The 14290-nt window shown below is 39.8% G+C and overlaps 1 protein-coding gene across 1 annotated transcript; it reads right to left on the reverse strand.

Moving 5' to 3' along the window:
• Window positions 1–661: 661 nt before the first annotated feature.
• On the reverse strand, window positions 662–1612 carry OR11I1 (olfactory receptor family 11 subfamily I member 1). The gene is given in 1 exon segment (NM_001391160.1): window positions 662–1612. A coding segment is annotated over 1 exon segment (951 nt).
• Window positions 1613–14290: the final 12678 nt, after the last annotated feature.

The following is a 14290-nucleotide window of genomic DNA, read 5'->3' on the forward strand; positions in this document are numbered from 1 at the left end:
TCATATGGTAAAAGTATGTTTAGTTTTATACGAAACTTCCAAACCGTCTTCCAAAGTAGCTGTACCATTTTGCATTCCTACCAGCAATGAATGAGAGTTCCTGTTGCTCTACACCCTTGTGAGCATTTGGCGTTGTCTGTGTTCCAGATTTTGGCCATTCTAATAGGTGTGTAGTGGTCATCCTGTTATTTTTAATTTTGAATCACAAATGTGGTTTTACATTTGTATATGTAGTTTAGTTATTTGATTAATGTTTGTATTCCCTTTATAAACTGTGAGTTCAGTGAGAGCAGGGGCTGCCTCTGCTTTTGTTAATTTTATCACTTATATGTAGCATAGTGCCTTGAACATAATAGACCCTCAATGAATATTTCAATGAGTGAGTGACCAGCCTCATCAACTCATTTTGAAGGTGAACTTTTACACAAGGATCCAGGTCTACTGAAGATAGTGGAGCAGAATCTGACCTGCTTAGACCATTCCTATGACACCAGTTCACCTGAGGCTGTCAGAACTCGGCAGTCTCCACAGCCATAGTCAGAGGCATCTGGGCATCTGGCTTTGGTAGTTCCTGGTTTAGGCAGTTGTCTTTATGCAAATTCTAAATTATTCAACCCACTTCACCATCCCTTGGCCAGACACAGCTCTTTTCCTTTTTGCTTCATCTGAGGAAAGCAGACTTCTTACTCAAGCACTTCTTTAGGGCTTCGTGGATGTCCTTGTTTCTCAGGCTGTAGATGATGGGGTTGAACATGGGTGTCAGGATGGTGTAGAGCAGAGAGAACCCTTTGTGCAAGAGTTGGGAAGAGTTGGCTGAGGGCATGAGGTATGTGCCAATCAGTGTCCCATAAAACACCGTGACCACCGTGAGGTGGGAGGAGCAGGTGGAGAAGGCCTTTTGCCGACCTGTGCCAGAGGGAATTCTTAGGATAGCAACAAGAATGCAGGAGTAGGAGGCCATGATGAGGAGAAATGGGACCAGAGTCACTGCAGAAGAGGTGGCATAGGCAATGGTCTCAGTCAGTGAGGTGTCCATGCAGGAGAGATGGACCAGAGGGGTGAAGTCACAAAAGAAGTGATCAATTTCATTGGGTCCACAGAAGGTTAGTTGAGACAGTAGGACCATAGTGATTGCTGTGAGGAAGAAACAGCAGAGCCAAGAGCTGGCAGCCAGCCTCATGCAGAGGGGGCCAGTCATGAGGATGGGATAGTGGAGAGGTTGGCAGATAGCCAGGTATCGGTCATAGGACATCACAGCCAGCAAGAGGCACTCTGTTGCAGCCAGGGATCCAAAGAAGTAGAATTGTGTCAGACAGCCAGCTACAGAGATAGTTTTCTGTTCAGCTATGACGATCAGCAACATCTTGGGAACAATGTTGGAGGTATACCAAATCTCCAGAAAGGACAAATTCACCAGGAAGAAGTACATGGGGGTGTGGAGGTGATAGCTGACCAAAACTAGCAAGACAATGAGGATGTTTCCAGAAACAGTTAACATGTAGAAAACTAAAAATATCATAAAGAGGAAAATATTCAGCTGTCGGACGGAAGAGAATCCTCGAAGCACAAATTCCACTATAGTTGTCTGGTTTTCCCAGAGTGAGATCGCCATGCCTTGGCTGCCCTACACACCCAGTGGTAAAACACGCCAAATGCAGGAAGTTCTAGCTCACACACAGAACACGGGCTGACAGCAGATGACTTTCACTCCCCACTTAGGTTTTTGAAGTTTTTTATTTGAGTTGAGGAGTATCTTCTTTCTTTTTACAAGGCCTAAAATGGGAAAGAAAAGAATTTGCAGTAAGAACTTATGAGCACCTCAATCCCCCTTCTTCTCTTATCTATTTCTTCACTTCATCAGGAGCAATGTCAGGCTTTGGGGAAACCAGGAAATGGAAGAAAGGGGAAGAAGAGGGGAAGGAAGAACAAAGGAAAAAGAAAGGGAAGAATCACCTGATCTACCCTTATCCTGAATGTACTATGATAGCCTGGGGAATTATGGGAAGAAATGAAGGAGATCCAAAAGGAAGATGAACACATTCCAGAGGGTTTATGAGCTCTCAGACAGGATCTAGCAAATCAAGGCCCCAGGACCAAGAGCTCCCCCTCCCTCCTCAAGCACTGGTTATCTTTAGGGAAAACGCTCCTATCAGATCTATTGAGTATTCCTCTCCTTTCAGCTTCTTAGTGAGGTGAGAGGAAAGTTTCTTATCTCTGTTTTGGTTTCCAAAGTACTAGCAAGAGAAAACCATATGAGTGTGAGGTTTAAGATCCTCTGATTATGAGGCCAGTGCCCAGGCTGATGTAATTCAGGGGCAGGAATGTTTTCTCTTACAATTTTAAATAGATAAAATCAGGCCATTAAAAAGACTTTTTAGGGGGCCAGCCTAGTGGCATAGTGGTTAAATTCCTGTGCTCTGCTTCAGCGGCCCAGGGTTCATGGGTTCAGACCCTGCGCGTGGACTTACACACTTCTCATCAAGCTATGCTGTGGAGGCATCCCACATATAAAACAGAGGAAGACTGGCAATAGATGTTAGCTCAGGGCCAATCTTATTTACCGAAAAGAAAAGATTTTATTTGGGGCTAAATGGGAAAAGAAGATTTGAAGATTTGGAACCAGGTGGGCAACCAACCAACTGAGTGTAAGATAGCCTCAGGTTCTTTTGAGTGAGATAAGGAAGTCTTCTCCTCAATTCCATCTTGGTCTACACCATACACCCTACCATGAGTTTAAGACAGATAGAGAACTGCCCAAAACACACTGCTGTCCACAGAGGGTCTGAGACTGAAACCACTTTACCATTCTCAACCCCCTTGTACTGGATCTGTATCTCCTTAAGATAGCTGTGGAGGGACCAGATTGCTGCAGGTTAGCAAGTGGAGATGGGAAGACCCACGTGCAATTCAGAAAGCACTCTGTGAGTGTAATAATGAGGTACTTATTATGAGTGGCCAGAAAGCCCTAAACAAAGTCAGGGGCTCTGCTTTATAAGAAACATCCTGTGCAAGTTAACACCTCTGAGATGCAGTTTTTCATCTGTAAAATAAGATACAGGGTAGGAGAAGAATTTAACATGTGCTTAGCATGTGCAAAAATCATATAAATGATTGTGAAATCACAGGGCTGCCAATATCACTTAAATCTACCAAGGAATTGCCCTTACTTTGAAGGAGGTATTGACAACAAATCCTGGTTTCTTTTGCTGCATCCTGCAGCATATATGCATGTATTTGTGTGAGTAATTAAGCTCTTCCTGCTATGTCTTATACTAAAAGGTTTTGGCAATACATCAATCTCATTTTAAAATTGATCCAGTGTCCTAGGTACCATTCTGTGGAGCCCTAGTTCCAGCTTTTCAAGTGGCTCAGAACTAACCTGGAATCTGTGCTGACCAACAGTCCAGGTACTCAGATGATGCTCAGCAGCTGGCGATCAGAATCTGAGCCCATTGAGCGAAGCATGGTGAAGATACAAAGAGAGGACTTCGCTCCATCCCCTGCAAAGCACAAATAAGGATCTGAGACCTCAGAGATAGGGCTTCGGTTCTGACAGAACACAGCTAGACTCCTGAGTGCTGCTAATGATGACGTTATTACTTGATACCAGGCACTGTCTTAAGTGCTGAAAATATATAACTCAATCATCACAACAAGCCTATGTGGTGATACTCTTAATATCCTTTCTTTCCAGATGGAGTCACAGAGAAGTTAAATAACTTACCCATGGTTATCAGCTAGAAAGTGACAGAGATGAGATTCAGTCTTGCTCTGGAGCTCTCAGTCCTAATTACTAACACTGCCTCCTATAGGGCCCTGGTACATAGGCTAGCTTGCATTATCTCACAGAGATGGGAAGAGGAAAGTTTCCACAAGCAGCCTCTCATCCAGCTTTTCACTTCAAAGCAAGTGAGGCTTGCTTTGTTGGTTGGTGAGGGAGCAATCCCATAAAGGGTCACGAACTCTGACAAGATAAGGTTTCTACCTGTCTCCTGGAGTTGCTTTCACACTGCTACTTTTATGTCCTTTCTTTATAATCTTACAAAAAAAGTCAGGTCAGCCTATTACCTTAAAAAAAATCTAAAAACACTTTTTGAGAATGTGCACAGGGAATTACCACTTGCTCTTACTGGAAAATTACATTTCTGCTGCAGGGCTGCTGCACCAACTGGATGCGGTGCAGAAAGGTATGATGGAGAATGAAAAGCCACTGAAAGGTAGGAGACAACAGACAAGAAAGGCAGTGAAGCCTGGTTAAGAGCACAGGCTCTAAAACTAAATAGGCCTGGATTCAAATCCCTGCTCACCCACGAAGACATGTGAGCAAAGACGTCTTATAACCTTTAAGAGAAGAACAACTCTGCTGCCTCCAAGTCTGTGAAAATGTGGTTTTAGAGGTCAACAGAGAAGTTGATGACACTAACCTCCCTACCCTAGCATGTAGCCACTCTCTCTTCTTCTATCTCCTGAGCAGAAGTGAGAAAACCGAGAAAGGCTATTATTGAAAAAGCTAGAGATGTGGACTCTGCTAACATGCTCCTATGTTAACTTTGCTCGTGTATGCTGCATGACTCCAGAGCCAGACACCAAAGTCACACAATATGTCTGCAATTCATGTTAGCACAGGGCTGAGTCCAGAGTAAGTGCTCAATAAATGGCAGAGCTTCTCTCCTCTCCTCTTCCTCTCTCTCTTCCACTTCCTTTTTTCCTCCCAATTATGCCAGCACAGAGAGCTCTTTTAGGAAGGCTCACTGGAGGTGTCCAACAAAAGAAACTTATGAAGACAATTAAAGGAGACTAAAGCACTGGAGAAAGTGGATTTGATGATTTTTAACATCCCTTTCAAACTTGAAATTTTTTTCTAATTGAGAAGCATTCCATTCCCCCAGGACACACACACACAAATCAAGCTTGTGGGAAGAAGAGGCTTATCACAAAGCAAAGGAAAAACACAAATACTCCGTGAATAATCACAGGTTTTGTTGCTTCCACTAACAAAAAAGTAAGGGATGACATGAAGTGACTCAAGTGCCATCTAGACAGGGTCCGTTCTCTTAACTGAATTAAGTGGTCAATGAATTAACCAATCAATTCAGCCAACGTTTGGCTTGATAACAGCCGTGACTCTTGCCAGCTATTACTTAATTCAGGTGAATAGTTGGTCAACCAGATAGACAAATAGTTTGATTTTTGTCATTAAACTGATAATTGATTTTGTATGCACGGGAATTGTACCCCTGGCCTCATCTAGGGAGGGCAGGCTCAAAACAGGAAAAACTGAAGTGTATAGCAGCAGAATAGATGAGCTTTACCTGTCAGTGCCTCAGAGGGATCCACTCCTACTTTGGGGAGCCAGGCCGAGACAATGGCATATCCATCCCCTCTGGATTCAGAGAAATGGGATAGACATCTGAAATCCCACTTTTATTCAAAAGTACACATCCCTGTGCACTTGACAAAAGCTAAGTCGGGGTGTTTTTCTGCATGAACCTAGGTGCCAGTTGAGTTTTGGGCCCATCTCTCAACCTCCTTCCTCTGTGTAAACTTCAGTCCCACTGTGAGCAAAGCCATCACCTCCCCTGACACTGGTGCTCGTGGGCATTTCCCAAATGACCCTGGTGGGGAATTGCTGTTTATTTTGCAAACTATATGAAACCAAGTTTCCTTTACCTTAAAGGAAATCTCTTTTTCTCTTGCTTTGTTTTAAGCTTCTACTTTAATGCTCTGTTGTATTTATATGACCTTTATAAAGAGATTTAACTTGATAAAAATGCATGATTATGTTATGCTTTGGGAGAATGGATTAAAATAATATTTTGAGGAAGTATTCAATTCTTTTTATTCTCTGGAAGAAACATTATTATGCATTTCCTTATTGTGTAGTTTTGATAGGAAACAGAAACAAGTATCAGTGATAGTAAACACATTATCAAAACCATTAATTGGGATTCTAAAGAACTTATGTCCTCCTGGATTCTTGTCATTGATGCAAAATAGTAACTAAGGCTAGCCTTGTTATAGGAAACGTAAGTTTGTAAGCAGCAACCTTATGGAATTAAAATTATCATTTACTGACTGGCATTAACAAACTGGAGAGATATTTGCTCAAACTAAGAAATTAATACAGCTGTCCAATAAGTGTAACAAATGAAACAATAATAAAATAATCAATGAATTGAAACTACCTCATTTGTTCTTTTTTTTTCTCAAGATTGGCACCTGAGCTAACATCTGTTGCCAATCTTTTGTTTTTTTCTGCTTCCTCTCCCCAAAGCCCCTCAGTACATAGTTGCATATTCTAGCTGTAAGTGTCTCTGATTGTGTTAAATGGGGCACCGTCTCAGCACGGCTTGATGAGCAGTGCCATGTCCACGCCCAGGATCTGAACCAGCGAAACCCTGGGCCACCCAAGCAGAGCGCGTGAACTTAACCACTTGGCCATGGGGCCAGCCCCTCATTTGTTCTTTAGAACTGAAGTATTTTCTCTATGAACCAGTACCCAGACTTCCTGAAACCCTGGTATTTGCCACTATTTGAATGTCTTTCCTGAAATCTGCTAGGAAACCACTGTATGCCTACGCCAGGCATTGTGCTAAGCCTGCATTATCTGTAATCTTCACAACCCCTCTGCATGCTGCCTATTTTACAAATGAAGAAATACAGGCTTTGAGAGATGAAGTGACATGTTCAAAGTTACTCAGGCAGAATATGAGGGAGCTGGAATCCAACTGAAAGCTCCATGAGGACAGAGCCTGTCTATTTTAGTTATTACTCTATCTACAGCACAGTCTGGCACATAGTCAGATTTTTAATAAATATTTATAAGTCAAACGAATGACTAAACATGTGAGCAGATGTTTGACTTCAAATCCAATGTTCTTTCTGTTTTAGCAAGCCCCTTCCTCCAACCTTCACAAAATGGTACTGTTACTCAGACAAGTTACAGAAAGGGCTCTAGAACCTGAGTTGAGGCTGAAGAGGTGATGAAAGCAGTTAATGATGCTGAATTTTTTTTAAGTGGCAAATTATACCTAAAAAAGTCAAAGACATTGATAAAAAAAATTATTTTATTTAGAGTAAGACCATTTAGGAGAAGCCTGCTTCAGTATTTGAACCAATTAGTTATTTCACAGAAAGGCTACTTTGCAAATTCTAAGAGGTTGTGAAACCATTTTCTACTCTTAAAAAGAAGAGAGATTTATTTTTTGGAAACCAAGCCACTGATACGAATTTATTCAAGAATACAGGCTGCAAATATGTCCTGCAGATACAGACTCAGCTAAATATTTCAGACTCTCAATCCATATAGCACAGCACAAGAAACAATTATAACTCTGATCCTTTGACTTCAAGAGGGATTTAAATTATAATGTCTATATACTATAAGTCTAAAAAAGGTGAAAAATTCTAAAAATAAAATAAAAACGGTTAAGAGAAAAGAATTTTTGAGCCTAATGTGTTAATTTCAGTTATTCAGCATGACTGGGAATGTGACTTTGTGGATGAAGTGGGAAGTTAACTGTGTTTGGCTGCCTATTACTTTTTTTCCTCCCTTGTTCCCATCTCTTAAGATCCCTTCTATCTCAGAGACTTTGTAATTGTTGACTCTTCCTAGACTATGCCCTGTTTTTATTTCTATGTGTCAGGTATCTTTATTTCAGTTCATTTTATTTGTTTACTTGGTTATTGACCATCTCCCTGCCAAGACTGCAATCCTACAAGAGCAGGGAACTCTTCTGTCTTGTCTGCTGCTGTAACCCAGTGCAGATACTACATGCATGTGCACATAGTAGATAGTAACTGGATCATGGTAGATAATAAGTATTTGCAGGAAATAACAGAAACAAAAATATATAGTATTACCATGAAGTTTGTAGTTCTCCTCAGTGATTGGATTCTCAAAGCCAGCCTTCTGGAAACTGGTTATTTTTTTCCAATTATTTTATTGAAATCATAAACATTTACAACATTGTATAATTTCGGGTGTATATCATTATTTTTAAATTTCTGTATAGACTTGTGCTCACCATCAGTAGTCTAATTTTTATCTGTCACCATACAATATGTGCCCCTTTACTCCTTTCACCCACACCCCAGTGCCCTTCCAATCTGGTAAACACTAATCTGTTCTCTTTAGCCATGTGTTTGTTTATCTTCCAGATATGAGTGAGATCATGCTGTATTTGTCTTTCTCTGTCTGGCTTATTTCACTTAACATCATACCCTCAAGGCTGGTTGGCTACACAAAATGGATGTCGAGGCAGCAATATTATGGAGCAGTTTAGCTAAACTCTTAACTAACCAGCCAACTTTTTAGGGGCCTTGCCCTCAGGGGAAAAATGATACTTGTGTGACTGTTGTGACTTTTTTAAATTAACGTTTGTTAAGGAGAGCGCTGGGGTGTCAGTTGTTGAGCCCAACTGAAGACTGAAAAGGAATTGAAACTGAAAAGTTCATTACTCATAGGTTCTGGAGGAGGTGCGTTGCACATCTCAAGGCACCGAATGCTGAGGTCAAGGCAGGGTGCAGGTAGAGAGTGTGACAGGAGCTGGGGCACATGGCTTTATTAGTGCTTTGGGGTTCCTGGGCTAATGCAGGATTGGTCAATTCAAACCAAAAAGTGTGAGATTTTGGTAAGCTTTCCAAGGAGTCATCTAAGGGTGCAGAGGGGAAGGCCGTGGGAGACAAGGGAGAGTGCTTATCACAAGGGCAGCTGAGGGAGTCATATCAGGATCTTACGTTTACTCATGACTCTGCAGGCTATTATCTAAGGCACACACTCGTGGGAGGGGCTAGAGTCAGTTCAAGGCCCTGCAGGCTACTTGGCTACACAAAATGGATGTCAAGGCAGCAATATTATGGACTAGTTTAGCTAAACTCTTAACTAACCAACCAAGTTGTCTTCACATACAGATCACAGACAGAGGGAGTGTGGATCACACAACCCCACTCCTTAGACTTTCTAGAAACATACTTTAAAAGAGAGATGTAAATATTAAGGAAGTAAATTACTAGTACTGTACAAAATTTGTGAAGATAAAGATTTAAAAATATATATTTATGTGAATTAGTTAACTATAGATTAGTTCCTCTTAGGTTATTTTATAGTAATGTCTGGGCCTCAGTAGCAAAGTTAACCTGAAAAGCACTGTGGGGAACTGTGGATTGCACTAGCACTTGGGCTTCAGGCTCTATTGATAGGTGGCTTTGTACAATCTCACTTCCCTGTTCATAACCTATGACAGAGAAGAGAAGGTACTAATTTACCTCCTGAGGACTCTGAAGTGACTTGTGAGCAATAGTTAACAGATGGAGGGGGAAATCTCTTTTTGCTTTGTAAAGCTTTATTTCAAAGCTCCTCTTCATCTTTATTTCTTGCTATTTTCTTTGTGACATGGAAGAAGGAACAGAACTATTTCTCGAGGTGACTCCTGGAGCCTACCTAAATTGTTTGGTGGTTCCCCTCCAAGCAGAAAAGGATTTCTTGGCAACCATGGTGCTAATTTACTCATTCAAAATTTATCTTGCTAAACCTGTGTTCCAGACACTTTGTGCTTGAAGGTTCAGAGAGGAGGAACCTACTTACCTACACAATTACTAGGTTTCTGGTTCCATTTGGTTTATGTCTTCATTCATTTATTGACTATGTACACTGTGCTAATTTAAGTTTAAAGACAGAAAATTATGAAGGTACACTCCTTGCCTTCATGTTACTTATAGTCAAATTAGGGAAGTTGAGTACAAGCAAATAATGTCAATAAGGTAAGATACAACTATTTTAAAAGAAGACTAAGAGAAGGGAGGGTCAACCAACATGACAACATAGGAGGCTCCTGAACTCCCCTCCTCCCATGGACACACTGAATGTACAGCTACACACAGAACAATTATTTCTGAAAGAAATCCAAAAGCAAGATGAGAGACTCCTACACATTGGGCAAATGAGAAAATACCCACATCAAAATGGGTAGGAAAGCTGATTGAGACACATGTTCACCATATACCCCACTCCAGCACAGTGTCATATAATAGGAAGGGAGGCCCCAACTCTAAACTTCTCCCTGAGGGTTGAAGGGTTGGGACCCCATTTTTAGGGCCACAACTTTTTAGACTCTCACAAAAGGAACAGGCCCCCCAAACACCTTGCTCTGAAAGCCAACTTGTGGTCTGCATCCACAAGACCAACAAAACTATAGCAAACAAAGAAGCAGTTGTTAGGAGGTGCACACACCATGCCTATTTCCCCAGGGCTCAGTGCAGAGAAGGCAGGCAAAATTGCCCATCTCTTAGTCATTCCCTGAAAGAGTTCCACGTGAATACTTTAAAAGCTGCTACCTGAGGGTCAGTCTTCTAATTTAGCATGCATCTGGGGGCTGGCTATGATCCTCTCCAGAGACCAGGGAAGATGGTGCATACCTTCCCTGCCTTCTCCCTCTAGCCTGCCCCAAGCCATCAATATCTCCCTGGAAAGAGCTTGTGCACATAACTGGCACCCCAGCTCTTGTGGCTGCTGCCTGAGGCATGGGCCTCTGGATTGCCTGGTTCTGTTAGCCAATGGAGCTTGCATTTATGACTCCCACAGTATTGTAGCAAACAAAGAAGCAATTCTTAACAGATACAGAAGCACCCCTCTGCAGCTGGGTGCAATGGAGAGAAAACAGGCAAAAATACCCATCTCCCAGTTTCTTCTCCTTTGGAAAGGGCTGAGCTACATACTTTCCCAGCTTCTGCCAGAGAATATAGCTTTCAGTCAGCTTGCATCTAGGTGCTGAATGTGATTCTCCCCTTTGGGACACTGATGGGTCTTGGCACACCCACAGCTTTGGAGGGGCCACTAAGAACAAAGACAGCTGCTTGGAAAATCAAAGATTTCAGAGACAACCAGGAACTTGGGCTGGACTGATTGACAAAGTTCATCTCCTACATAAGAAAACTCTACCAAGATGGGGAAAGTATCAAGGCAAACGAAGAAAGAGAGAAATATATTCCAAACAAAAGAACAAGATAAATCTCCAAAAACAGATCTTACTGCAACAGAAATAACTGATTTACGTGATAGAGTTCAAAATAACAATCATAAAGATGCTCACTGAGGTCAGGAAATCAATGAATGAACAAAGTGAGAATTTCAATTAAGATATAAAAATATTTAAAAGTATCAAGCAGAAATCACAGAGCTGGAAAATACAATAACTGAATTTAAAAATTAAATTTTAGGTTCAACAGCTAGAAGATATAATCATTGAATTGAAAAATTCAATAGAGGGGTTCAAAGCAGAAGAAAGGAATCGGCGAAGTTGAAGACAGAGAAGTAGAATTATTCAATCAGAGGAGCAAAAAGAAAAGAGAATAAAAAAGAATGAAATAGCTTTCAACAATACATAGATCATCCAGAGATAAAAATAAATAAGGAAACATTAGGCTTCAACTACACATTAGATCAGATGCACTTAAAGACACTTACAGGACATTCCATCCAGCAGCAGCAGAATACACATTCTTCTCAAGTGTACATGCAACATTTTCTAAGATAGATCATATGTTAGGCTGCAAAGTAAGCCTTAATAAATTTAAGAAGATTGATATCATATCCAGGATCTTTTCTGATCACAATGGTATGAAACTATAAATCAACTACAAAAAGAAAACTGGAAAATTCATAAATATGTGAGGATTAAATAACATGCTCTTGGCTAACCAATGAGTCAAATAAGAACCCAAAGAGAAACTAAAAATATCTTGAGACAAGTGAAAATGGAAACATAACATACCAAAACTTACAGAATGCAGCAAAAGAAGTTCTAAGAGGTAAGTTTATAGTGATAAACGCCTATTTTAAGAAAAAAGAAATACCTAAAATAAACAACCTAACTTTACACCTCAAAGAACCAGAAAAGAAGAACAAACTAAACCCAAAGTTAGTGGCAGGAAGGAAATAACAACAATCACAGTTGGAAATAAATGAAATAGAAACTAAAAAGATAGTAGAAAAGATCGAGGAAACCAAGTACTGTTTTTTTTTTAAAAGATAAACAAAATAGACAAAGCTTTAGCTACACTTATCGAGAAAAAAAGAGAGAAGATGCAAATAAATAAAATTAGAAATAAAAGAGTTATTACCACACAAATTGATACCACACAAATTTGAAGATCATAGAGAATACTCTGAACAATTATATACCAACAAATTGGACAACCTAGAAAAAATGGATAAATTCTTGGAGACATACAACCTACCAAGACTAAATCACAAAGAAACAGAAAACATGAGTAGGCCAATTACAAGTAAGGACATTGAGTCAATAATCAAAAACCTCCCAACACAGAAGAGTCTATGACCAGAAGAATGAATACCAATCCTTCTCCAACTCCTTCAAAACACTGAAGAGGAGAGAACACTTCCAAACTCATTTTACAAGGCCAGCATTACCCTGATACCAAAGCCAGACAAGGACCCTACAAGAAAGAAAAACTACAGGCCAATATCTCTGATCAACACAGATGCAAAAAAGTCAGCAAATCAAATTAAACAATACTTAAAAGGATTATACACCATGATCAAGTGGGATTTATTCTAGAAATGCAAGGATGGTTCAATATCCGCAAATCAATCAGCATGATATACCACATTTAAAAAATGAAGGATGAAAATTATATGATGATCTCAATAGATGCAAAAAAAAAATGTGACAAAATTCAACATCCATTCATGATAAAAACTCTCAACAAACTTGATATAGAGGGAACATACTTCAACATAATAAAGGCCATATATGACAAGTCCACAGCTAACATCATGCTCAATATTGAAAACCTGAAATCTTTTCCTCTAAAAACAGGAACAGCATACCCACTCTTGCCACTTTCATTCAACATAGAACTGGAAGTCCTAGCCAGAGAAATTAGGCAAGAAAAAGAAATAAAGCCATCCAAATTGGAAAGAAAGAAGTAAAAGTGCCTCTGCAGCTGATATGATATTATATAAAGAAAACCTCACAGACTCCACCAAAAATGTTGTTGGAACTAATAAATGAATTTAGTAAAGGTAAAACATTAATATGTAAAAATCAGTTGTTTCTATACACTAAAAAAGAACTATCAGAAAGAGGAAGTAAGAAAACAATCCCACTTGCAATTGCAACAAAAGGAATAAACCACCTAGGAATAAATTTAATCAAAGACGTGAAAGATCTATAAACTGAAAACTATAAGAGACTGCTGAAAGAAATTGAAGGAGGCACAAAGAAGTGGAAAGATATTCCCTGCTCTTTGGGTTAGAGGAACTGATATTGTTAAAATGTCCATATTACCTAAAGTGATCTACAGATTGAATGCAATCCTTACAAAAATTCCAATAGTATTTTTCACAGAAAAAGGAAAAACAATCCATTCATGTGAAACCATAAAAGACCCTGAAGAGCCAAAGCAATCCTGAGAAAGAACAAAGCTGGAAACATCACATTTCGTGATTTCAAACTATATTACAAAGGTATGGTAATCAAAAAAGTACGGTATTGTCATAAAAAAACAGACATATAAGTCAATGAAACAGGATAAAGTCCCCAGAAATATACTCACACATATATGGTGAATTAATTTTTGACAAAGGAACTAAGAATATGGGGAAAGGATAGTCTTTTCAATAAATGGTGGTGGGAAAATTGGACTGGCACAGGTGAAAGAACAAATCTGGACTGCTATTTTACACCATACACAAAAATCAACTCAAAATGGATTAAAAACTTGAACATAAGACCCAAAACTATAAAACTCCTAGAAGAAAACATAGAGAGTAAACTTCTTGACATTGGTCTTGGCAATGATCTTTTGGATTTGACACCAAAAGCAAAAATAAGTGTATTGCATCAAACTAAAAAGCTTCCACTCAGCAAAGGGAATTATCAACAAAATAAAGACAACCTATGGAGTGGGAGAAAATATTTGCAAAGCACAAATCTGGTAAGAAGTTAATATCCAAAATATACAAGGAATTCATCAACTGAAAAAAAAAAAACCAAACAAACAGAAATAACCCAATTAAAAAATGGGCAAACTGAGGCTGGCTCCATGGCTGAGTGGTTAAGTTTGAGCATTCCGCTGCAGGCGGCCCAGTGTTTCGTTGGTTCAGATCCTGGGCATGGACATGGCACTGCTCATCAAGCCATGCTGAGGCGGCGTCCCACATGCCACAACTAGAAGGATCCACAACTAAGAATATACAACTATGTACTGGGGGGCTTTGGGGAGAAAAAGGAAAAAAATAAAATCTTGAAAAAAAAATGGGCAAACT

The sequence above is a fragment of the Equus caballus genome, chromosome 5 (assembly GCF_041296265.1).
Source record: "Equus caballus isolate H_3958 breed thoroughbred chromosome 5, TB-T2T, whole genome shotgun sequence".
NCBI lineage: Eukaryota > Metazoa > Chordata > Mammalia > Perissodactyla > Equidae > Equus > Equus caballus.